Source organism: Nelumbo nucifera, chromosome 3 (assembly GCF_055504915.1).
Source record: "Nelumbo nucifera cultivar China Antique chromosome 3, China Antique-T2T, whole genome shotgun sequence".
Lineage (NCBI taxonomy): Eukaryota > Viridiplantae > Streptophyta > Magnoliopsida > Proteales > Nelumbonaceae > Nelumbo > Nelumbo nucifera.
Genome location: NC_142651.1, coordinates 98,486,983 through 98,513,130, shown reverse-complemented (window position 1 = coordinate 98,513,130; position 26,148 = coordinate 98,486,983). Strand labels below are relative to the sequence as shown.

General features: G+C 35.1%; 1 protein-coding gene and 1 pseudogene across 4 annotated transcripts in view; both read left to right on the top strand.

Annotated features, from left to right (window-relative positions):
* Window positions 1–259: 259 nt before the first annotated feature.
* On the top strand, window positions 260–3,082 carry LOC104590236 (dehydration-responsive element-binding protein 2A-like; annotated as a pseudogene).
* Window positions 3,083–13,200: 10,118 nt separating this feature from the next.
* The window catches only part of MEE32 (dehydroquinate dehydratase, putative / shikimate dehydrogenase), a 55,206-nt gene continuing 42,258 nt past the window's right edge, over window positions 13,201–26,148 (top strand). For 2 of the 4 annotated variants that reach the window (XM_088899933.1, XM_088899932.1), the window contains exons 1-2: window positions 13,202–13,682; window positions 19,502–19,607. In XM_088899933.1, the coding sequence (XP_088756059.1) occupies window positions 13,483–13,682; window positions 19,502–19,607 (306 nt within the window). In that variant the 5' untranslated portion in view covers window positions 13,202–13,482. Of the gene's footprint in view, window positions 13,683–19,501; window positions 19,608–19,776; window positions 19,891–26,148 lie in introns of all 4 variants that reach the window. The other 2 variants (XM_088899931.1, XM_088899930.1) reach the window with 2 other exon arrangements.

The window sequence follows — 26,148 nt, the reverse complement described above, 5'->3', positions numbered from 1 at the left end:
CTAAGATTCTAAAAGATTTTGAACTTCTCTTAGGACAAAGTTTAAATCATGGAAAGTCATTCATTTTCTTCAGCTAAAACGTTGCAAGGCAACACCAAAAATTCATTCAAGCGGCTCTTCACATCAAAAAATCCATGGTGGGTTCAAAATACTTGGGGGCAAGGATTGGTTTGAAAGACAAATAATGTTCCTCCCATCAAAATATTCAAGATAGAATTCAATCTAAAGTAAACTCTTGGAGTTCTAAATTCCTCTCCTATGCCGGGAAAACTACCCTTATCAAGGTAGTAGCTCAATCAATACCCTCATATCAAATGTTAACGAGTCTTCTACCACAAAATATTCATTCCACATTATAGAGAATTGCCCGAGATTACTGGTGGGTAACTTCAAAGAAAAACACAAGGCACACAATAGGTTGGTCAAAATTGTGCCTACCAAAAGCGTAAGGGAACTTGGTTTTCGCCATAGTGAACATATGAACAAAGCTTTATTTAGGCCCTATTTGGCATGTATTTTCATGCGGGTTGTCAGTTTTTTAGAAGCCCGGCAACCTAAGCTTTGGTCTTTTCCCATTTGGTTGGGAAAAAATCTAGCCGTTGAAAACCACATCCCCAAAAAGACACGAGAACCCCATTTTAGGATATTTTTGAAAAGATCCAAATGGAGATTTTTGCCTTTTTTTTCAACTCATCTTTGCACAGAAAAACATGTGAGTAGACGTGCCTTAACCAAATAGCCTTCAAACTGTTAAGATTTTGATACAAAAGTTTACATCATCTTTTGACTATTAGAAGACATGAAAATAGTCGATATGTTGCATTTGGATGGTACATGGAACCAACAAAGGTTGAGGGATACTATCACTTCATCACAAATACCACACATCATATACTTACATCCAAATCCAGAAATGGAATCAGATCTCATGGTCTGGACCAAAGCTCCAAAAGAGGAACTTACTGTTTCATGTGTATACAAATACCTAATGGATCTAACCCCATCCACCTCAACTCCCCTCTTTAATTGGAGATTTCTATGGAATCCAAAACTTGCCCCCACGGGTCCAAGTTTTTATTTGGAAATTCCTATGGGACGGAATCCTCACTAAGGACAAATGTTCTACATGGACATACATGCTTTCCGAGGTCGGTTTTCCCTCATCAAGAGCCACTAGTAACATTACAACAGTCTCGTAATACTCATCTAACAAACATATTCCAAGTTGATGGTTCTTTTGATTCAAGGATCAAAATTTCATCATGTATCGACTTGTATTGGTCAATATGTATTGTATCGGGGCTTTTTTGATATGCCTCTACAGGTGGTGTATCGAGTCAGACCATGGTTTAGAGAGTATTCGAGACTTAACCCAACCTTGAATCAGTTTTGAAAAAATAAATAAAACAAAAAAAAAAAAAAACTGATATAGGCCAATACGCCATCGATATTTAGAAACTTGTAAAAGTAAACCTCTTGAATGGATTGAGCAGCTACACTGGGCCAAACTCACTACCATCTGCAAATGTTTTGTTAAAGTATCTTTTGTTTTTGTAAATAGATCTAGAAACACAATTGCTCATACTCTAGCATATACAGCTTGTAAAGGCCAGCTGGCCATAACATATAAGTTCAAGGAGGCTCTATCTATACAAATCTCTACAACAAAGTTGCTTCATTTTGATTAAAAAAAAAGGGTAAATCTCTTAACAAAAAGGGTATTTTAAAATTCTTAAAATACCCTTTTTGTTCACCACCACTGGTAGAAGTTGCAGCAGTGGCGCCTGGCGGTGATTATGGTATCGTCGTCACAGGTTACGGCGGCCATTGCAACTTCTGAACGGAGCTCTCCTCTTAACGGTGATGATGGTTGGGGAGAACGATTGTAGAGGCAGAAAACAAGTGATTCCCATGGAGCCGGCTTTGCCTAACTACAGAGGCGTCAGGCAGCGAACATGGGGAAGTGGGTCACCGAGATTCGAGAACCGAACAGAGGAAGTCGGCTTTGGTTGGGAACCTTCTCCACCGCTCTCGAAGTTGCTCTTGCTTACGATGAGGCTGCCAGAACCATGTATGGTCGTTGTGCACGTCTCAACTTTCCTGAAAGCTCTGCATCGATGGAATCTTCATACTCAGCTACCACTTCATCCAGCTATTCTGAATTTTGCTTAGCTGAGGAATTGAAGGTGAATCTCCCAAAGGTAGAACCTAAGCCAGAGCAGTGTGAGTTGGGGATTTACAGTCAGCCTTGTACTGCAATGGAAGCAGCTGCGCCAGCACTAATGAATATAGTTAAGCAAGAGCCGAAGGAAGAGCAGCCTGTGGAACCCATGAATCCTGAACAATTCTGAGGGTACGGGATCACCCAAGGACCAATAAATTCTGGTCACTTGACTCAGTTCAGTGAGAGTGGATGCAATCATTTTGATGATGCGCAGAACTTTTCATTGGAAGAACTGTTTGATATGGAGGAGCTATTGGGATGCTGGGTCCAAATACTCCTGGGCCAGGACTGAAGAATGAGTACGATCAATTAGGTGGCTCTGAAAAATTGCAGCGTGGAAGTCCATCGGATTTATTGTATCAGCTGCTGAATCCCATTGAACTAGAGGGAGATGATGGGTATGGGCTATACGAGTATGACGAGCAAGGATTGCTGCAATTGGATTTTCCTGATTTGTGGTTTTAAGTAGTTTCTTGGAGGACTGAACTGATTCTAGGGAGCAAGGGGGGACTCTGCTTTAGCTTCTGATCTGTACTTAGTCTAGGTGTATATATTTTCTTTTTGGGTCTTCCACCAACTGTTGGAGCTGACGGATGTAAGCTGATTCTCTATTTGTTTTTTAGGTTGGAGAATTCGGCTGATATTTTTCTTTTCCATCCTGGGAGGTGGACTGAAGTTTTTTTTTTCCTTTTTTTCTTTTTCTTTTTTCTTTCCGAATTCAATTTGATACTGCTGTAATTTAGAGGGTAACCAACTCTTGGATGGGATTTCATTTTCGTTCTTGTAAATAAAAGAAAGACATGGTATGGCAGCGTAAAATTTAGATTGATGATAAGCATGTATTCTTCAAAATTCTATAGTCGTGGGATTTGGAATTTGAGTCGCTAGGGAAGGAACAGATTGACTAAGTTCACACATGTAGATATGAAAACCTTTAGGTGATGTTTGGTACCGTTACGTTTATTCAATAAATGTTTATTGATGGTGCCACATAGGCGTCATCTCAGCATTTTCTCTTTCTTGTTTTTATATATACATAAAAAATGTAAAAGGTGAACTTTGATTTATGTGCATGTCAGCCGTTTCTAGAAGTTATTTTTTGAAACTTCTATAAACGGCCAGGCGTTTATTCACTGTTACGCTGAAGTGGCGCCTAGTGGCGCCCAGTTGTCATAAACGATTGCAATCTGTTCCTTTTTATTCGTAGTAATAAAAAGGGTACCATTGTTTATTCAATAAACATAAAGGGTACCAAACACTTAGTCATTCCAATATGAAGCTCTGTATTCCACTACCCTTTTGCACTAGCACTATGGTTTGGTGCTTCGGTTCAATTCTAACATTGGGTTCAAGCCTACTTACCAAAAACACAGAAGCCTGGATATATCTATGATGACTTGATTGACAAGTCTATGATGACTTGAGTTCTCCGGTTCTTAATTGATTCGTAGTAATAACACGAACCAAGTCCCATCTGCTCTTCGGCAGTTGAACTTGGCCACCATTGTTTTATACAACCGGGCTGGGAACATAGTAAACATCGTTCCAGAGTCAACCACCATTCTGCCATATTTGCATTTGGAAGTTGGGTTTTATTTTGAAAATTTGATGAATAGTGAAGGATAAATTCGATATTTCATTTTTTCCTTTAGTGTTTATCAGCATGTCAATTGTCAGAAAACTTAAGGGTACTTAAGGCCATAAAGATATAGTTGGTCAATTTCGCAAACAGTAGGAATAATTTAAGAGGTTTACCTAAAAACAATACTTAATTTCTAAAACAATTACAAGAGAGGTGGGACAATGGGAGTGGCATATTCACATGATACCTGGCTCCTACCCCCTTGGAGGGCATGGGATTTTGAGTTAAGGTGGTCCAACTTACGACATTTTATACAATAAATTTAAGATTTTGAGTTAAGGTTTAGGGATTTAGTGATTTTAGGGTTTAAGAGTAAAATTTAGATTTTAGGATTTAAAACGTAGGGTTAGAGTTTAGGGAATTAAGTTTTAGGGTTTAAGGATTTAGATTTTAGATTATAGGTTTAAGGTTTAGGATTAGGGTTTATAAGATTTAAGGTTTAAAATTTAAATTTTTGGATTAGGAATTAGGATTTAGGTTCCAGGCTTTAAATTTGAAAATTAATAGGTGGCATGTTCTCCAATGGGTACGTACTATGTAGAGCCAAGTATTGCCCGACATATTCATGATTTGGGACGTTAATGACTACCAACCTGCAAACCTTGACGAGGACAATTAAATTTTAATTTTATTCAGCTACTCGGATAGGTCAGACCATTCGATCATCATTTCATTTCATGTATTTCCAATGTTTTTCCAGATTCAATGGCTTCAGCTTTGTCGTTGTTTAATAACTTTAATTTTTATATAACAAACTAAAAACTAATAGGTAAATTTTTTAAACTGGTTTAGTTAATTGATTAAGTGTATTTTTATTGTTTGAAAATTGACTAAGGTTATTCCTATTGTTTCTGACAATCGATTAATCTTTCTTAATTATTAACGTGCATCAATAGAGATATGAAAAAGACTATTTTACCCTCTATTATAGATTACTTGGATCTCTCCCTCTCCCCCTCATTTTCTTCACTGGAACTATCGGAACGGCGAATGGATCTCATATCTGAGCATCTCTCAAGTCTCAGATTTGGGTTCCTTACTCGGATCTTTCCCTCTCCTTCTCATTCTCTTTGCTGAAACTGCTGGAATGGTGAATGATAACGAGATCTCATATCTCAGATCTGGGTTCCTTACTCAGATCTCTCCCTATCCCTCTCATTCTCTTTGTTGGAACTGTCGGAATGGCGGATGATGATCGGATCTCAGATCTGAGTATCTCTTAGATTTTAGATTTAGGTTCCTTGCAGACCTGAGAATATGAGAGATACTCAGATCTGGGTTCCTTAGGCAGATCTCTCCCTCTCTCTCATTCTCTTCGTCGGAATTGTTGGAACCGCAATAGCAGCAACCACCGGCGGAGTGCAGTGACGGATCTCCCATGTTCTCCTTTTTTCTGTGTGTTTTATCCAGACCAAGCAACAAAGAGCAGCGGCGGATCTCCCTTGTTCTCCTTTTTTTTCCTATGTGTTTTAGCTGGACCAAGCGATGGAGAGTAGTGGCAAATCTCCCCCGTTCTCCTATTTTTCCTATGTGTTGGTGTGCAAATGGCAACCGCAATAGCAGCAATCACCGACGGAGAGCAGCAGCGGATCTCCCCTATTCTCCTTTTTTTCCTTTGTGTTTTAGCCGGACCAAGCGGCGGATCTCCCTTATTTAGGATAAAGGAGAGAAAGAGGGAAAAAGAAGGAGAGAGAGAGAGAAGAGGCCAATGCAGAAAGGAGAGAGAAAGAAGGAGAGGTCGGAGGCAGAGGGTAAAATTGGGTTTTTAAAAAAACTATATGTCATGTGCCTATGAGTTTTAATGGAATACTAACAGAACCTAATGGTAATGGTAGAGTTAGTGCGTTAGTCAATTTTCAAACTATAAGGGTACACTTAGTCAATAAAAAAAAAAAAAAAAAAAAAACCTTACAGCCTGTTTGATTTGAAAGAAAATATAAGGTTTAAGGTAAGGAAATATGTACAAAATTTGTACAGACATCCCTACCTTTCCCTCTCCTACCTTTTCTTTCAAACCAAATACAGCCTTAAAGGTCAGGAATAAGAACCAGTACGCTCATGTCCTATCCCCTAAGAAACAATATAATGGGTCTCAATTTCTGGACTTTTCTATGATAAAAATGCCCCTATATATTATACTTTTTTTCTTTTATAATAGGGTTAATGTTGTAAATTCATTAGGTTGTTTTATTATTAATGGAACATATATTCAAACATTTTTCAACTTCTTGACTTCTTAATTGCTTCACCTTTCCAAACAACTTCTAAATAAGGCAACTCACTTGAAGCCATGAGACTCTTCCATCACACCTCATCCTTCTCCTTTTCCACATCTCTCTGAACATCTCTACTTCACTCGGTCATCAATGTCTAATTAAGGACCAGTATGAAAACTATATCTTTCCACCTTTCATCCAAATCCGAAATGTTGATTTCTACCACTCTTAAAAAAGAGACAATGAAGATATCAGATTTAATAGAGGAAGAGGTCCACATTGTAGGTAATATTTGAGTTTGTTTCTTATTTTCTGTTTGGTTTGTATTTTAAGCTTTGAAATGTCTAGGAAGGAGGGAGGTCCCTTTCATACTCATCATACTCTGAAAATGGAATTAAACCCTTTGAAAGCTCACTACAACTACAACCCAACAACTAATGAGTGTAGTAGTGAAGGTTCAAATTTTCATCATGTATCGATTCATATCGGTGGGTCACCATACACCAAAGACTGACCCTCTGAACAGGTTTTGTAAAAAAAAAAATAATAATAATAAAAAAAAAGGAAAATGTGGGGTTGAAACACTATACGCCCCATCTGACGTATCGGTATGTATCGATATTTGAAACCTTGCATACCGTATTACTCTTTCTTTTGTTAATAGTTTTGGACTATTGGGTATATTAGTTAAAATTTTAAGGAAACTGAATTTGGAATTGGTTGGTATATAGGTTCTTTTTTTTTTGGATTGAATTTGAATTGATAATATATGCTTGCTATCAAGCTCTGAAACTTATAGTAATATAAGAATACTATTAACATTGTGTATTTATTTCCTTGGTCTTTGATGAATGTTTTTTAACATTTTTAATACTTCTCCAATTTCTACAATATATGGTTTAACTACAACATGTAAGGAATCAAAGATATCTATGCATGCATGAGTAAAGTAGTAGTTGTATGCTCTAGCTAAGGTTGTTCACTATTCATAGATAGTGTATCAAAATTTCTTTTTTTTTTTCTTTTAATCACCCATGATTCTTCTTGATTTAGACTTAATAAAAATAAATTTTCTTAGTGCTTTATCACAGGCTTAATTATTGTCTATCTTGCAATTGATGTGTGTTACAAACATCACATGAGACCAAGACAATACCATTTGAGTCATTGTGCATTATGCATTGATTTTGAACCAGAAGTTGATGCCAACCTAATGTTTTCCTGTTGTCAATGCTCACATTTGTGAGGGTGTATATCTATCAGAAATTTGTTGTTTCTTCCTTTTTGGGCAGAGTCTCATTTGCTCCACCCAGAACAAGTTCAAAGGGATTTGGCCTTGCCTACTTTGCAAAAACAATTATCAGTTTGGGAAGTGTGCAAATTCAATTAAATATGTTCTGGATTGGTTAATAGAAATCACCAAAATTAAGGAGAATAAACTTTTGTTGAAAATAAGGTCTTAGTAAAAGGAATAAGTAGATCGATGGATGCACTTACATAGGGCTGTCAACGGTTTGGATCTGGTTCGGGATAGGGTAGAATCATTCTAAACTGATTGTACTGAAATTGAACCAGACCCGATCGATTTTATTTTTTCAAAACCGGTACCAAACCAATGAGTAACCGGGACAATTGGATCTAACTTAATTGGACCCGATTAAATAAAAAATTATGCTAATACTTAAGACCTACATTTTTTATAAGAAAAAAAGAAACATTTTATTCAATAACTTGTTAAATGTGACTAATCATGGTAAAAATCAACCTATAAATAGACTACAATAAATATCAAAGTTGATGCCGACCGGAAAAAGGCCACAATAAATTGACAAATATTTATATTACATATGAAGTAACAAAACAGGTATATATAATCGGTTCGGGTCTAATCAGTTCAGGACAGCCAAAGCCAGTTCCAAACCGGAAGAGAAAAATTAAAACCGAAACCAACCCAATGGAGTGATTCACAGACCCGGCTCATCGACAGGCCTACACTTACATCGTCCGATATTAGGACTGAAAGAGGCTGTTAACATATAGGGTCAAGTATACTAGAAAGTAGAAACCAAATGTGATTTAATTTTTTGGTTAGAGTCATACCCTTGTGGTAGGTTTTGTTCCATTTGTTTGAGAAAACTTTGTGTGTTTTGCCCAAAAATGTTACCAACAGCCCAAGCTATTAGTCCCAACAAAAAAAAAAAGGTTTTTTTCCCTTTTGTTTGGATTATATGTATAATTTACTACCAAAATTTATCCAGGTATGACACAAAATATTCAAATGATGTTATTTAAAATTCACTTTTGTTCGTCATTACTTCAGATTTGAAACTCCACTATTTTTCTTTGCTTTCTAAAGTGGCTAACCTTTGATTTAGGGGGCGTTTTTTTTTTCAGATTTTGAGGGGGAAAAGTTGGTCAATGTGATTTTGATTTCCATTGATCAAGAATCACATGTTCTTTTTTCAGATTTATGTGGGAATCAAGGAAAGTTTATTTTCTTGTGTATCACTTACCCATCTCCTAAGTGGGTAAATAACTTTCCCACCTAGGAGGAAAATTGCCAACACTTGAATGGGACAAAAATGCCCTTTTTAATAATAGATTTTTGTGGCTAAAATAGTCATTACCTTATTTACATGAGAAATAAAAGAATATGGATAAATGCACTTACACGAGCAAGTGTTTCCCAGGAAAAACTTACCCAAGTAACTACATTTACTTACAATGAAACCCATCGAATAATACAAAATGCAATACCATTAGCATTGTACCCATTACCTACAATGAAACCCATAGAATAACAAAAACTTATCCTTCTATTAACTTAAAATATTTAAGTCTTTAACATTGCTTTTATGGTTTTTCTTTTGGTTTAAATTACAAGCATCTCAAAATTGTGGTGCTTTTACTTTTTAATTGTTTGGTTTTTAAGCTAAATTTATGTATTTTTTATTGATTTTTTATGTGTAAGTTGAAATCTTAATTTATTTTCCGATTTTTTGTTATACTTTCTGCTTTTCATTGAATTATTTAAATATATAACCTAGTTAGACTGGAATGACAGATCACTCCTCCAAGCATTTTATTGTTTTCCATTAGTATGTCCTGTAGTGCTAATGGAGTTTTCCATTACTATTTCCTTGTTTAAAGGTAGTGACTTTGGTAAGAGAAAGTGTTCTCTCCCTAAGAAATTCTCTACTGATCATAATTCATGTGATTATTGCACAGCCTTTTGTATAATTACATAATTCTTTTGCTTGGATGGATGAAAATGGCTATTATAGTTGAGAGAGTTGTTGGCCTTTTATGTGAATTTATTATATTATATTATATATTAATATTAATACTATAAAAGTGGGAATGGATTCATAGATTTTAGACTTTTTTTGACAAAAATACCTCCTTTAAATTGGGAGACTTTCTATTATAAGCATAGAAAATGTAATTTGAATATTACTTTTTAGTTAATTCTATTCCCTCTTATCAAAGTCCTAAATTAAAATTTATTAAATTCTCCCGTATTGTATTATATTAGGCTAATTTTGTTTCTCATCATTAAATTCATTACAGCTTAAAAATGAAACTATTTTTTTTTCTTTATGTCCATGTGGTAGGTAAATAATTTAATCATTTGGATAAAATGGGTAAATCCATGATGTCATAACTAAATAATAAAAATTCAAAATAGATAAAATATAATAAACTATAGAAAATTTTAGGTATATCCCCGATATCATATATTAATTCATCATATTAAACAAAAATAAGCATGATAAATAAGAAATTGTTTATTAGAGATGGAAATTGGATGCAAAATTTAAAACTGAACCATAAATGAAATGATTTTTTTTTTCTCTATTTGGGTGGTGGGTTAGTGGTTCAACCATTTAGGTGAAATGGGCCATGATGTTATAGTTTAATAATAATTTTTAAAATAGAACATTAGGATGTATATTAATAATAAACAAAATTAGGCACAACTCTAATATTATATATTAATCATAATAAACAAAAAAATAAATGTGATAAACAAGAATTATTTTTATAAGGATGTAAATCAAATACAAAATTTAAAACTATGGAAACAAAACTGATTTCCTGTCTAGGTGCATAGTAGGTTAATGGCCCAACCTTCAAGGTTAAATGGGTCTACCCATTATGTCAAAAGTAAATAATAAATTTTTAAAAAGGTAAAGCACAACAAAAATACAACAAAGTTTGGAAAAATTGTAAAAAAAATTTGAACACTTCTCTAATATCATATATTCATCATATTAAACAAAAATAAGTGTGAAAAATAATAATTATTTTATTAATAGAGGAATTGAATACAAAATTTAAAATTGACCCAAAAGCAAATTAGTTTTTTCCATGCATGTGGTGAGCAATAGTTTCCACCAATACTATGCTTTGCATTCATTACCTATCTTTTTTACAAGAGTTCTTATAAGAACGCTGACATTATTATCATTACATCATCATTATTTAAAATTGCTACGTGCACATTTATGGTTGGATAAATAACTGTTTATCCTAATAAGTGTTTATGAGTCTTTGGTGAAAAAGCACTTCTTTCAAAATGGGGTATTTTAGGTATTTTGAAATTTATATGGCAGGCCAAGACGTGCCAAAAATACAATAAGCATTTGTTGAAAAAGCATTTAAAAATAAGCCAAAAATTTTTGGCTTCTCCAAAATGGGCTTATTTTATGGAATAAGCACTTATTCGAGTTTTTCCCCAAAGGCATATAAGTGCTTATTGGTAAAATAAGTACTTAAAAGTATGCATTCTCAAATGGGGGGCTAAAGACCAAAGACGGCTCTATTTTTCTCTGAAAGGTTGAATCAAGGAGTTAAGAGTAGATCTATTCATGGAATAGGCTCAAGCTTGATTTTTCAAAATTTGAATGGGCCCGACCCGAAGCAAGAGCCTAAAATAATGTAAAGCCAAACCCAAAGCATCGCCACAATCACATTCATTGGGAAGGAAACCAATCTGCTAACTGGATCGCCACCCTAGGCCATTCAAGGCTCAAACTCAATGATTGGAATCTAAATTATTTTCTTCTTTCTAATTTTGTTGGTTGTGATTTTTCTAGGTTGTAAGTTTGTTAGTGTTTCTCCCAAATTTGAATCCGATCCGAATCGTAGGAAATTAAAGTAAAAGGAGCGCTATCTAACTCACTTAATAACATTATAATAATTATAATTAATTATTACTTGGATGATTTAAATTCCTTTTAATTATTGAAAATAAATTCTATTAAAAAATGAAAGAAATTCTTATTTTTATTATTATTATTATAAGATTAATTAATAAAAATAACTAACACAAATTAATAAAAAAAATAATAAAACCTGTCCAACCTAAAAATAATGAATGGGTTGGACTTGAACCATCTCGGTCCAATTACATATGTCATAGTTCCTTTTGCTTCAGATTCACTTGACAAAGCATGTGCATCATACAAGGATATCTGAATCTAACAAAATTAGGGATCGTATTATCTTTTATAAAAAGACATGTATATATATGATAAAGTTGAAAAAATTGCTGTTTTTTTTTTGTTTTTCTTTATATAAACAGTTATGTTTTTTATTTTTAATAATTTGTTAAGATTTACAGCAATTAAATCGGTTTGGATCAAAGTCAAATATCCTTAACAGATTCGGATTCGAAATAGCCTTTATAAAATCCTATTGGATCTTCAAATAAGATCAAATTCATGATTTATATTATCGAATCGGTTTCGGATATACCCAGATTCCCATCTGATCTGATCCATTTGTATCCCTACTTGGCACCCCAACTTTTCTTTTATGGGCCTAATATATGTTTTAATCCGTAGCGGGCCTAGAAGTTTGGGGTCCTAGGATTGGGTCATCTTATATGGGTAAGTCGGGCCTGGTCGGGTTTTAATTTTCTGGTATTTTTCTACATAATTTATGCATTTTTTCTTGTCTTTTCATGCATTTTCTGGTCTTTTCTGCATTTTTTGCAATTATTCTGCAAAAGTTATGCATTTTTTTGCACTTCCTACTATTTTTTTTTCAATTTCTGGTATTTTTTGCATTTTTGCAAATTTTCTATATTTTTCTGAATTTCCTGCAATTTTGCTACATGATTTCTGCATTTTTCTAGTGTTTTCATGCATTTCTGCAATTCGCTGGTTTTTTTGCATTTTTCCTACAAAAGTTTTGCAATTTCTGATATTTTTTCTATATTTTTGCAATTTTTTTGCATTTTCTACAAAGTTTTTGATATTTTTCTACATAATTTTTGCATTTTCGGGCGTACAGATCAACTCGACCCATTTTTGCCATGTAGTAGCCTTGGTAGAGATTACTCCCTCAAAAATGTTATTTTTGGGTATACGAGTTGGTCGATTCGTTTCTGTTATACAACGATCTCGAGGGATGATTCCCTCAAAAACGTTATTTTCGGATATACGGGTTGACCTGACCCGTTTATAGCATTGGTAGACCCGAGAGAGTTTATTCTCTCAAAAGCTGTTTTTTTAATATATGAGTTGACCCTGTTTCTATATTTTATAGGTGAGGGTAGGTGGGTTAGTATGGATGAGGGTGAATAAGGGTCAATATGCATGGGTAAAGTGAGTCAATATAAGTGATTTAGAATGATCACAGGTTAGAGTGAGTTATAACCCTTTAACAAGCATTGATGATGGGTCATGGTAGGTTTGATGGGTGAATATGGATAAATTGATATTCCTAATTATCCAATCAAATCCAACTCAACCCACCCATTTACCACCCCTAGACCCAAACTTCCCGTGCCCACAGGGCCGTGCTGATCTAGTTTGCTTGCATTTCCAAAGTCCCAAATCCCACGAGATAACGGTTAAGTCCAAAGCAGTCGACGAATCGCCGATTATTTTCATCTGTCGGTCAGGACTCAGGACTCATGAATTATCGACTTACTTACTAACGACCTCGTAGCATGCTCTGGCCACATCTTCAGTACTTTTATTTGTTATATTCATGGGAGATGTTCTCAATAAACGGTGAGATTTAGTGGGATGTGGCTGTGAAGTCGGTGTGAGGAGCGCTCATATCGCAAGCAGTCAATATTAATCTCACCGGTCACCAAACTCACCATCAGTCACCACGCTAGCAGACTCGCAGGCCGCAGCCACCCCACCTACCATTGGAATATACTCTTTTTGGTGTTTCTCTTGCCTTTTTCCTTCTCTGTTCCATACATCTAATGGAATCAGGCCTAACCTTGGCATCTCTGTTGTTCGAATTCTAGTGTTTCTTTTCAGCTTTCTCTGTAAATCTCTTCCAAAAGTCGCGCTGAAGAGTTTTGATTTGGTTATCTTTCTCAAGTTTCTGTTGGTTTCTCCGTATCTTCTTTAAGTTAAGGGAGTGTTGAAGGAATGGCGAGGAATTCGACTCTAATTTGTGCACCGGTAATGGGCCGATCGGTTGATCAGATGTTGATCGAGATGGGTAAGGCGAAGGCCGCTGGTGTGGACCTCGTTGAGGTCAGGTTGGACTACATAAAAAACTTCAACCCTCGCCAAGATCTCGAAGTCCTTATTAAACAGTGTCCTTTACCCACGCTCTGCACATACAGGTATTGCCGAAGCTCTGCATGTTATCGCATTGAGTTTTGCTTCTGTTTCTGCATTTTCCAAGTTCGAATAGTTGTGAGCTGTAGTAGTTATTGAATGTCAAACGATTCAAATTAGCTTTTATAACTTCAAATAGATTATAGAGGAATGGAAGATAAGAAGGGATTTCATTATGCATTTACAGTTCTCTGAGAACATTTTAGACTCTCAATTCGCTTTAGAGTCAGTAAATATAATTTGACCTCCCTAATTCTCTCAAACAGGAAACCTTTATGTCCCATGTCCACAGTTAAAGGCAATACTGGCATAGCTTGAAACTAGTTCCACCCCCTCCCCCCCCCCCCCCCCCACAGTGGTAGAGTTATTACTAAAACATTGGACGCACCAACTGACATAAGGTGACATTTAATAAATTATTTATCCATGATGCAGCACCAAAGGTTGAGGAAGGGAAGTCAAACCATATCTTCCTGTGCCTTCCAATGGCCCTCACGATGGCAAGTAATTTTCACAAATCTGATATTAATCTGATTCAATTCCATGGGCCTGAATTCAGAAAGCTCAAGCTCAATAAATTGTTGAATCGGTGTTCTATTTCAGCAAGCCCAAGAAGTTGGTTTCCAACTCATATAGACTTAATGTGTTATGGAAAAGATTCAATTCTAACCAAATCTTCTCAAGATTATCATAGTCAAATCATTGTAGGATTTGATTAGATCCTCAAGGTTTGCTGACTATTTGGAGATTTAGAAAGTTCATTTTGTAGTAAAGATTTCTTCTTTTAATTTCATTGTTTAGGAAAATAAATATTGTAATCCCAAAAGGGATATCTTAAATTGTCTATGTAAACCCCATATGAACAGTCTTTGGAGCATTGATGGAATGAATAAATGAAAGATAAATTGTTCTCACAACTTTTCTGGTTTGGTGCTGATCTCTAGATGCTAACTCCTAGAGAAACCTAATGATCTTGACTCCATTAGGCTCTATCTTTACTCTCTAAGTTTTATTTACTTATTTCATCTTACTTGTGTATCTCCTCCTCTCTCTCTCTCTCTCTCTCTCTCCTTTTTTTATTATTATTTTTGAGCTTTATGTGTCTACACAATAGAGGGTAGCCTGTTCGGCTGTCCCCCAGACCCATAACTCTCAACCCTAGTGACAGTGGGATTTGATCTCAAGTCTCCACTACAACCAACCAGAAAACTTACCAACCAAGCCACCATAGTTGCCAAGGCACCCTTGGAGGCTCGCCTCACCTAATTGCCAAGCATTTTTGTATGTTGTGTTATAAAATACTTTTACATTTTTAATTTTTTGAAATTGTAATTATAAAATAGGAATTCTTAAACTAAAATATTCATTTTATGTGTTTATATATTAATTCATTTTTATTATTTCTTATTCGTTAGGGTTTAATCCATGGTTCAGAGTATTGATACACCTTTGTGTATCACCAAAGGGTATTGGTACTTTAATTGATACACCTTATATATATATAATAAAAAGGAGTGGAGATTTGATATCAACTCTCAACCCATAACTTAATCTCGGTTGTCACGCATAGTTGACTACTAGTAAAAACCAGTATGACGCCAAGCTCGATTGTTGTAGGTAATCAGTCAACTACTAGGTGACACCAATTTTGGTTGTCACAGGTAGTCGACTACTGCCTTATGGGTAGTTGACTAATGATTAACTCTTAACCTTAGACCATTGAATAGGTGACTCCTATGGTCAGAGAATCGACTCCTTAGGGTTCCAAACTTATTATTTTCATAATTAAGTCTAGTAATGAGTTTGGAAAAAGCTTAAGAACTTCTTCTAACTTAACCATTGGTCTATAAGGTTTTGGTAAACCGAAGTAGGTATGAGTTTTATCCCATGTAGTGCATCTTGTCAACTAGACCCGTTCACGGGCCGGGCCTAACTTTACATTGTGTTGGGCTCGGGCTTTGGGCAGGGTCCATTCAAATTTTGGAAAAAGCCAAGCCCAAGCTCGGCCCATGAATAGGTCTAATTACAACAAGTTCTAGCAAATGTAAAAACAAACTTCATAGACTTCTAGAACTTGATCTCATCATCATCATTATAGACTTCTTCTTCCTGTAACAAAAATAGGGTTCAGCCCCTATATTTTCTTTTCTTTTCTTTCTTCTTTTTCTTCTCACGAATATGTTGATTTTCTATACTTTAACATGAAGTTTATACTTGTGGAAATTATGGATAATTATTATGGAAATATGGTTATGGAACCTAGGGAACTATCCTATGATATATGTTTTTCACTTAAAAAAATCCAGTGCCTAGGTGACTAGGTGACAAGGCGCCCCCTGTTGCCTAGCCTCGCCTTGGTGCCTTGAAAACTATGCGAGCCACCATCAGTTGGTTATGTTGTTAACCTCAATTTCTTAATCTTTTGTTCTTACCTTCTCTCCATTACAGACTGATTTTTATCTCTTGTTGTTTCAATCCCTATGACCTTCCTAAGCCTCTGAGTAGCTGTTCCAAACTTCCAACATGTTCATTCAACCTGTAGGGTGTATTTCCTATTCTCTTACACCCCTTCTAGACCTGTTCCCTTTTATTGTTATTTTGAACCCCTAATACATTCTGTCCAATCCCTGTTGGTTGTTAAATTTAAGCTAAGTGTTAAGCTAACAAGCTGAGGGTTTTGCGGCCTAATTCCAGCTTGCTCAGACCCATTTTAGCCACATCAAGCAGTTGCTTTTGGGTGGGTCCAGCATCAATCTGAAATCACTAGAATCTGATATAAAACCTGGAAGGAAACACTTGGAACTTAGTTCCATCTGAGTACCACAAGGACCTTGTTGAAGTGGTATGTACTTGTTAAAGATGTATTCATGTAGTTTAAGATTTGTAGTGGGGATAGCATAACTTTGGGTGGGTCCAGCATCAATCTGAAATCACTAGAATCTGATATAAAACCTGGAACGAAACACTTGGAAGTTGGAACTTGGTTCTGTTTGAGTACCACAAGGACCTTGTGAGCATAGTTGTCAAGGCAATGCCTAGGCAACAAGGCGCCCTTGGAGTCTCGCCTCGCCTAATCGCCAAGCAGTTTTCTATAGCGTGTTATAACAAACTTTTATATTCTTAATTTTTTGAGGTTATAATTATAAAATAGACATTTTTAAACTAAAATACTCATTTTGTGTGTTTATATACTGATTTCTTTTTGTTATTTTCTTATTTGTTAGGGTTTAATCAACACAAACACATTGCTAAATGCTGTATTGAACCCTCAAAGAGTTCAAAACCTGAACCAATAAGTAAGAAAGAACATAAAATGTTGTCCAATCAACACATTTTCTTCTTTTTCTTTACTAATTTTGTGTTTTTATATACTAATTTCTTCTTCTTCATCCACCTCTTTTTTTCTTCTTTTCCTGTAACAGAAATAGGGGTTCAGCCTCTATATTTTTTGAAATTTCTTCTTTTTCTTGTCATGAATATGTTGGAATATGTTGATTTTCTATACTTTAACATGAAGTTTATACTTTTCTTATGAAAGTTATGGATATTTATTAAGGAAATATGGTTATGGAACCTAGGGAACTACCCTAGGATACATGTTTTTACTTGAAAAAAATCCACCGCCTAGGCGACGGCTAGGTGCCCGCCTAGGCAACTAGGCGACTAGGCACTCCCTATTGCCTTGCCTCGCCTTGGCGCCTTGAAAACTATGCTTGTGAGGTGGTATGTACTTGTTGAAGATGTAGTCATGTAGTTTAAGATTTGTAGTGGGGATAGCATAACTTTGTCTTATACTTTCATTTTTTCACTTTTAGATTACACTAAGGACCAAAATTGAGGTGTTACACTAATTGGCTTACTATTGGTAGCGAATGTTAAAGGGAGTTGACATTTTGAATCCTCCATTATTTTTTTGATGAATACATTTTGAATCCTCCATTCATCAACTTTGGTTTCTATTCTAGCTATTGAAACTCCCCCTTTCCTATGACATGATTTGAGAAATCCATAGTCCATACTGATTAGTTCATCCATATCTATACTACTATTAAAACTATGAACGAGGGTGTGGAATTTTTCTTGACTAAAACACCCCTATTTCTGAATTTAGTACCTTTCTAATTGTGGGAACTGAAAATGAAATTTGAACTACTACATTTCATCTCATTTAATTCACCCTCATGAAGTATTACATTTAAGGTATAAACTCCCATTCTCTCACATAAAATCCTATATTTAAGGTATTTTTTCTCACTAATAAATTATACTAATTAGATTTATATCTGATACTTTTAACAACATAAAATCCATAATTTTAAAAACTGACCCAAAAATGAAACCATTCTTCTGTCTAAGTGACGGGTAAGCAATTCAGCCATCTGGGTTAAATGGGCCATGATGTCATAGTTAAATAATACTTTTTAAATAGAAATAAATACAAAAATAAAAAAATTGTAAAAAAATTGGGCATGCCTCTAATATTTTATATTAATCATATTAAAGAAAAATAAATGTTATAATTAAATTGTTTTTTATTGAAAAATAAATGAAATACAAAATTTAAAATCAACTAAAAATGAAATTATTTTTCTATTTGGTGGCAGGTCAATAATTCAACTTTTGGGTCAAATGTGTCAACCTTTGATATCATAATAAAAAAAAAAAAACATTTGGGCAATCTCTAGTATTGTATATTCATCATATTAAACAAAAATTTATGTTATAAATAAGAATTATTTTTATACACATAGAAATATAAAAAGTTGTAAAAAAATTGAACACATCTATTTTTATCTATACTACTATTAAAGTATTAACGAGCTTGTGGAACTTTATTTTGACTAAAATACTCCTATTTTTGAATTTAGTCCCCTTCTCTAATTGTGATATCATAATATGTAATTTGAGTGACTAATTTTCATCTCATTTAATTCCCTCTTACAAAGTCTTTTTTAAGGTATTAACTCCCATTTTCTCTCATTAAATGTTATATTTAAGGTGTTTTTCTCACCAGTAAATTCTATTGATTAGATCCTTATCCAATACTTTTATCAATATAAAACCCATGTCTTTTTTTATAGACTAACCAAAAATGAAATTGTTCTTCTGACCATGTGGCAAATGATCAATTCAAACATCTGGGTCAACCCATGATGTCATAATTAACTAATAAAAACTAAAACACAAAAAATTATGAAAAAAATACATAAACTGTGTAGGAAACATTTGAGCACATCTCTAATATTATATATAGGGTGAGTCTAGGCACAACAGTTGGGTTGTTCCATTGCAACCTGGGTGACCAGGGTTCAAATCTTGTAAACATCCTCTCTGTATGTGCAGGGGCAAGGCTGTGTACATCTGTCCCTCCCCAGACCCTGCATTGGCGGGAGCCTCATACACTGGGCTGCCCTTTCTTTTATATATTCATCATATTAAACAAAAGAAATGTGTGGTAAATAAGAATTATTTTTATATACAGAAATATAGAAAAATTATAAAAGAAATTGGACACATATTACTAATACCATCATCATCATCTGAAATTACCATGTGCAAAGTATGTGCACATTCACTAGTATATGTAAAATGTTGAGTATGTTGATCATATTCTGTTTAAATGTAAGCCATGTCCTAAAAGAATTAACTTTTGGGAGGTCTTGCCTTATCTGTGTTAATGTTTTCATCTATTTTGTATAGATATCAACTGAGATAACAGATTTTATGAGTAAATAAATCACTTATTGCATTTTCATCATGTTATGAAAAACCATTATGTGATCGGGATATCTTTATCTAGACTATTCTAATTATATGTTTTCAGACCAAAATGGGAAGGTGGTGAATATGAAGGTGATGAGAAAACACGAACAGATGCACTTCAGTTAGCCATGGAAGTGGGAGCTGATTATGTTGATGTTGAGCTTCAGGTTGCTTTCTTGTCAGTATAACTCAAAACAATTTAATTGACATGATGAAAAACTTCAATACCAGTAGGCTTTCTATTTATATTGCAATCTATTCAGTTTATGGTGCTTGAATTTGTCTTTCTGTGAACCAGAGACATGGAGCTCTTTTGTGTGTTTTCATGTAGAATAGGGACTGGGAAAGAAACTTACTGGCTATGTTATACAGAAAAGGCAAGGACATGTCATGGATAATGCATCAGAAATGGAATTCTCTCTACAAATTTATTTGTCCATCATGGACACGGTACCCATTTTGAAGTTTCCATGTGACATGGTTCTGGCTATTATACACTTTTAAATTTGTTTTTTTTTTATCAGCAAAATGAGAATTTTATTCAATTAAGAGAATTAAATACAGAATTACAGCAAGTAGCATTTAAATTTGTTTATTTTTTGTGCACTCATTGCCTCACATCATCCTTTTAAAACTTGAGATAGATGAGAGCTTCCTTTTGCATATACAATGAAATGCAAAGAAATTGGCTGTTTGGTTGGGTTCCTTCCACAGTTGAAAAATCTCAGAAAGATGAGACACTGTACATGTGATGGCCGAAGGAGCAAACTTGAGGGGGAGGAGGAGGAACAGACCAATGGGATAATTAACAAGAAATTAATTAATTTGAGAAACCATAACATTGTACATGTGACAGGTTTTTACTAGGCTCAAAATTGGCCTAGTGGGGGCAGGACGTACAAAAAAATACAAATGGATGTATAGAAGGAAAAGAGTGAGAGGCAAGGTGATATCCGGTTGACACCATGGGGAGGCAATGAAGCAAGTTCAGGCTTCGATTCCCCATTAGACGAAGGAACATCAGGAGAACAAGTTAAGAGGTGCTGTAATTGTCCCTGGTGAGAACAAGTTGAAGAAGGGTAGTGATACTATCAACAGAGAATCAAGTGATGAAGCTCTTCAGAAATTAGTGGATAGAGAGGTTACAATTGGGAAAAGCCTGGGTCTGTTTTTCTGGGGTGGGGAGGAGTTTTCCAGGAGAACCTTCAAGGAATTCGAGAAAAGAAAAAAGGAAGAGTTATTGAAGAAAAAATTACTTTCGAAAGGAAGCAAGGTCTGGGATGAGGATGTCTCAGACCAGGAGGATGATGTTCTCACGGATTTAATCTGAAGGGTGGTGTTTCAGGAAGGGGTTTTGTTGTTTTCTTTGGGGATTTGCTTTGGGTTGGTTTTGGGTTTTATCTTGGGTTGGATGGGTATTCAAGCTTGTATGCTGTGGGGTATTTGGTTCATTTTGTGGGTTTGGGGCTGGTATTGCTTTTGGTGATATCTTATCACCTCTGATGTATCTCCTTTTCTTTTTAATAAATTTTTTTCTTTATTCTTCAAAAAAAAAGACACTGTGATACCTACTAAACAAGCTTGTTTAACCCAAGTAAAATGACACTTTACACTCCATAACATTCTTGTAGTAAGTGGAAGTGGAAATAGATGCTGATATTGTGCTACTTAGCCAGATGAATCCCATTTCAATAGCCATTGTCTTGAAAAGAAATATAAGAACATTACTAAGCACCACATAGCACCACGATATCTATACTGTAAATAATACAAAAATACATAAACATAAAAAAAAACCAATTGACTCTTCAGTTCCTGAATCACCTGTTCAGCATCAGAGTTGTCTTTCCACCAGCTTTCATCTTTTTATATGGATAGGGAAGCTTCATGTTTGCAAATGGAACTGGAAAGAGCCACTATAAACCATTAAACCTGGGAGATTTGGTCAGTTCAGCTATAATAAGTACTTGAAAAATGAGAAAATTGGACTGGAAAGATCAAATTACCTGAGTTGATTGGAAGATTGGTGTCACAACATATCCCTAATAAAATAAATAAATAAATGTAAGAAAAGAAAGCAAGGGAGAAAAAGAAAATCTGTGTTAAAATAAAATAAAAGCCATCCTACTTTAGGTTTTCATACCTTCAATGTTGCAAGCTAGTGACTTGAGGCCCTGAACCAGGAGAAGGAAACTAATTATGTAGTATGCACTACTTCTTCTGCCTCTTTCCCTTAATCCCTTCCAAGTTCGCCTTTGTTTGAAAAACATCCACCATGTTATTACTATTCTCCTTCTCCATTTATATCACTGCAGACACAAAACAGGGGATGTCCCTTAACAAAGTGGGTTAGAGTTCTAGTTATTGTGGTGGGAGGATGGAGACTCCAGCTGGATTTCTAATGAGTGTCCCTTAGGAAGTTAGGTTCCTCCCAGATTTAAATGGTTGGAATCTTTTGTTTTACTCTTGGAAGGTGGTCTCTTTCAAACTCTATCAAATTTGAGAGTGAAAGGGGCTGTGTGGCCAGAGAGTTGCTTGTGGGTAGTAGGGAAGCTGCAGGTTAGGTGGTTTACAATTAGTGTCTGGGGAAGACTGTTGATCCTTCTGAAAGTTCTAATTGTAGTGGGAGAAACAGCACTGTGCTGTATTGACTGGTTTGTCTAATTAACTGAATAATTTCATATTATTGGACTGTCAAGAAGTAGCATATTCAAAAAATTGCATGGCTGAATGTGAATGCTAAGATGGATAAATGGTAAAACTAGAAAAAATACAATTAAAAATGAGAATATTCATGGGAATCTAGGAGTAGAATCAACTGGGATAAGGGAAAGTAGGCTGAAATCGTTTGGGCATATGCAAAGAAGACCATGTAAATATGTAATGTGTCAATAAGAAGTGATATGTAGCAAATAAAAGGGTCTAGAAGAGCTAGGAGTAGGTCAATAAGGACTTTATTGGTTGCTGATCATATAAAAAAGGACTTGATTGGTAGTAGCAAGAAATTATTTGAGGGCTCACGATTCCACAATGGATATGCCCGTATGGGAAGAGAGAAATTCACGAATCTTTTCAGACAAGGAAAGAACCACGGAAAACTTATTAGAACTGACACACTTAAGGGTAGCTCACTGGCTGAAATCTATGGAGCTGTTCTCAGATTATTCCATGGCTGACTTATTGAGAAATTGGAAAGAGATAGCTACCTCTGTCCAATGTAAGAGGACTCCTAGGCCCTCTTGGTCCCCTCCTCCCTCTGGATTCATAAAACTGAATTTTGATGGTAGTAGCTTAAGGAATCCAGGGCCTTCTGGGATTGGGGGAGTGTTCAGGAATGAGGATGGGGTTATTACTGCCTTGTTCTCAGGCCCAATTGGAGAGGGTGACTCTCTTAGGGCTGAGATTTTGCAGTTATGGAAGGAATCCAAAGAGCAAGAGAATAAAACATCAGATGCTTGGTCCTTGAAGGGGACTCGGAGGTGGTGATTAGGTGGCTAAAGGGAGACAACAGTGGTTTGTGGAGATAAGCAATGAAAAGAAAAAATTTAAATGGCTGAGTAGGGATATTGAGGTGAAGTACAGCTAGGTGAAGAGAAGTGCTAACTCAATTGTTGATGGGTTAGCCAAGCAAGGGCATTTAGGGAATCTCTGTTTTGGGCTAATTTTTAGTTTCTTTCTTTGTTTTTGTTGTGGGGGAGTTAAGACAGTTTACGGAGCCCTTTGTAATTAAAGTATCACAAAACTTCTTCATTAATAAAGCTTATTGTTATTGATAAAAAAAAGGGTTCATGTGACCCCATGTAATTGGGATGATTCTTTGGTTACTTGATTTTATCTAGGCTGTACAGTGGCTACCATAATTTTAATACATTTCTGCAGTTTTTTTTTCTGAATTTTTTATGTTTTTTTTCTATTTTCTTATTTTCTAAATATATTTGTTAAGATTTCAGTGCATTTCAAGTTTTTTTTTTCAGAAATTAGATGATCCCTCTAAATTTGTCTTTGAAATTCCTCTCCTTGGCTTTCTTCTTTGGAGTTGGACAATGTTGGAACCCAATGGAATGAGGGATTCACTGTGAACCTAACAACTTTGCTCTTCTAATCTTATGAATGATTGTCGATGGCCCATCAGCAAGTTTCTGTCTCTCATCCACCTTTAACAATCTAGGGTCGCCTTCAATATATATCTCCTCTGATAAACCATTTAGGTGTGGGAACAGACCTAGTCAGTTCTTAATTAATGTGAAAAATAAGAAGAAACAGTTCTAGAATAGTAGAGGAGAAGGAAAGAGAGAAGAGAACTAGGGCTGGAAGAGCAGAGGAGATTGTAGTAACTAATCTCAACTGCTGCCCAGGCTTTTATTTCATTATAATAAATAGTGAAATTACAGCAATACCCTCACTTAAGTAAATAAAGAATTAGCAAAAAGACAATAAGAATAAAAGGACTAAACTGACCCTACTAACAAAATAACTATAATTTAACAGTGTGCAAGTCTAAAAACCTGAATTAATAAATAGAAACCCTGTTCTTCCAGTATCCTGAACTAGCTGGTCCTCTAAACTGACCCTACTAACAAAATAACTAGAATTTAACAGTGTGCAAGTCTAAGAACCTGAATTAATAAATAGAAGCTCTGTCCTTGAAGTATCCTGAACTAGCTGGTCCTCTATATGCAAGAGCTACCTCACCATAAGTGTCTCAAAATTTCCTTGCAATCCTTCATGGACCTGAATACCAGTGATCATCCATCAAATTTTAATTTAAATACCATCCAATTTACAGCTCTACTGAAATGTCCGATGTGCTGTGACCGGATCTGCATCATCACCTTAAAGATATTTCCATCAACATCATTCAATATAATTACAGTGCTGTCGGTTGTCTGGTAAATATGACTATTACAACTTGAAGGCCAATTTCATCTATTGTTACTGTGCCATAGTGCTAAAACCATAACACTCTTTGGTGACTGTCATTGTTATGATTAATAAATTTGTTATATTTTGTGCTTCAAAGATCTTCAATTTTTTTTTTACTTCATAATAATGTTGGAATAACAATTTCCAAGTTAATGTCTCAAAGTAATTTTACTTAGTTTAAAAATGCTTTTAAAATTAAAATGTTCCAACAAATAAATCCTTGAAGAATGAATATGTGTTGTTTGTTTCTATATTCTACTCCAAATCTTGGCATTGAGCCTAAAATCATAATTAAAGAATTTAAAGTATTTCATATTATTTTCATTCGTGCCTTTCATACTTATAGAGAAAATCCTTTGAAATTAAGGAAACAAATACAAGGAAATCAGCCCTTAAGAATTGAAGTACAAGACAATAAAGGCAAGGAGTCTATAGAAAGTTACAGTTGGACACTTATAGACAAAATCTGGAATAGCTATTTTTCCTTTCTTTTTATTTCTTGAGAAATAAGGTGACAATTTGTATTAATATTAATAATTGTAAAGGGATGCCACCGACATAAAAGAGATGGCCTTATCTTGCTCAGATACTCTTTAGTTTCTAAAAGCATCTTGGATCTGGGGTAGTGACAATAACGTAATATATCTATTTCAGGTTTTGTTGAACTTTTTATCAAAGAAAAGAAAGGTAAAGGGGGGGAGTAATTTGGGCTCAGATAAATTGGGCATATCTCTAAAGAAAAACAAAGGAAACCCTCTGTAATGGTAAAGATTAATATATGGGGAATTTCTGCCTTTTAAAACATGTACTTTTTGACTAATAATTGGGGCTGTGCCCTGCTTATCAAAAATGATGTGCCCAAATCACTCCTCAGTCCTCCCCCACCCCCCAAAAAAAAATGTTGTCACTTATCTTTCTGGTGCATTAAGTTGTCTGAACCCAGGCCCATTAAAGAGTCTTCTTAAATAAACTTCAGCATTTTATCTTTTTCAAGAGGAAATAATAACTGGTCTAAGGATTATTTCTGAATCACTAAATAAGATGTTTCAAAATAAAGTTACCAATCAATTTCAACTGCCAACCATGGTTGTCAAAGTGTATGGGTGATTCTAGGCAACAGTGGAGTGCCTAATCACCTAGGAAGGGTGATAGAATTTAAAAAGAAAAATATACCAATCAGCATATATATAATATTTATAATAAGAAACCTACCTTGTGATTCTTGCTGCCTAGGCACCTGTCTGACCATCTAGTCATTGATGCATTCAGGCTAGGTACCTAGTTGCCTAATTTGCTCTGTACTATGGTCCTGTGGAACAGGGTGATGTGGCAAGGTCAGAGTTTCTGGCTGCAGTATATGGGGTTGAAAAGGCAAAAGAGTTGGGTATAATAGACTGATCATTGAGGGAGACTCGAAAATTGTGATAAAATGGTTGCAGAAGGGGGAAGGGGTGACATGGCAGTTGAGGAGTGAATTAGGAGATTTAAATGGCTGTCAAGGGACATGTTAATCCATGTGAGATGGGTGAGGAGATCTGCCAACAGCTTGGCAGATAGCTTAGCTAAGCAAGGGATACAAAGAACACATTTGTTTTGGCTCAATATTAAATTTGATTTGGGTCAGCTTTATAAAGCTGGGTTTATTTCACAACTTCTTGTTGCATCCATGATTTTTTTTTTCTAATTAATTAAATCTTTTCTGTGTTGCTGATAAAAAAAAGGTACCCAGTTGCCTAATTGGGTGCCTAGACAATGCCTTCAAATATGAAGTTCGAAGGCATTGAT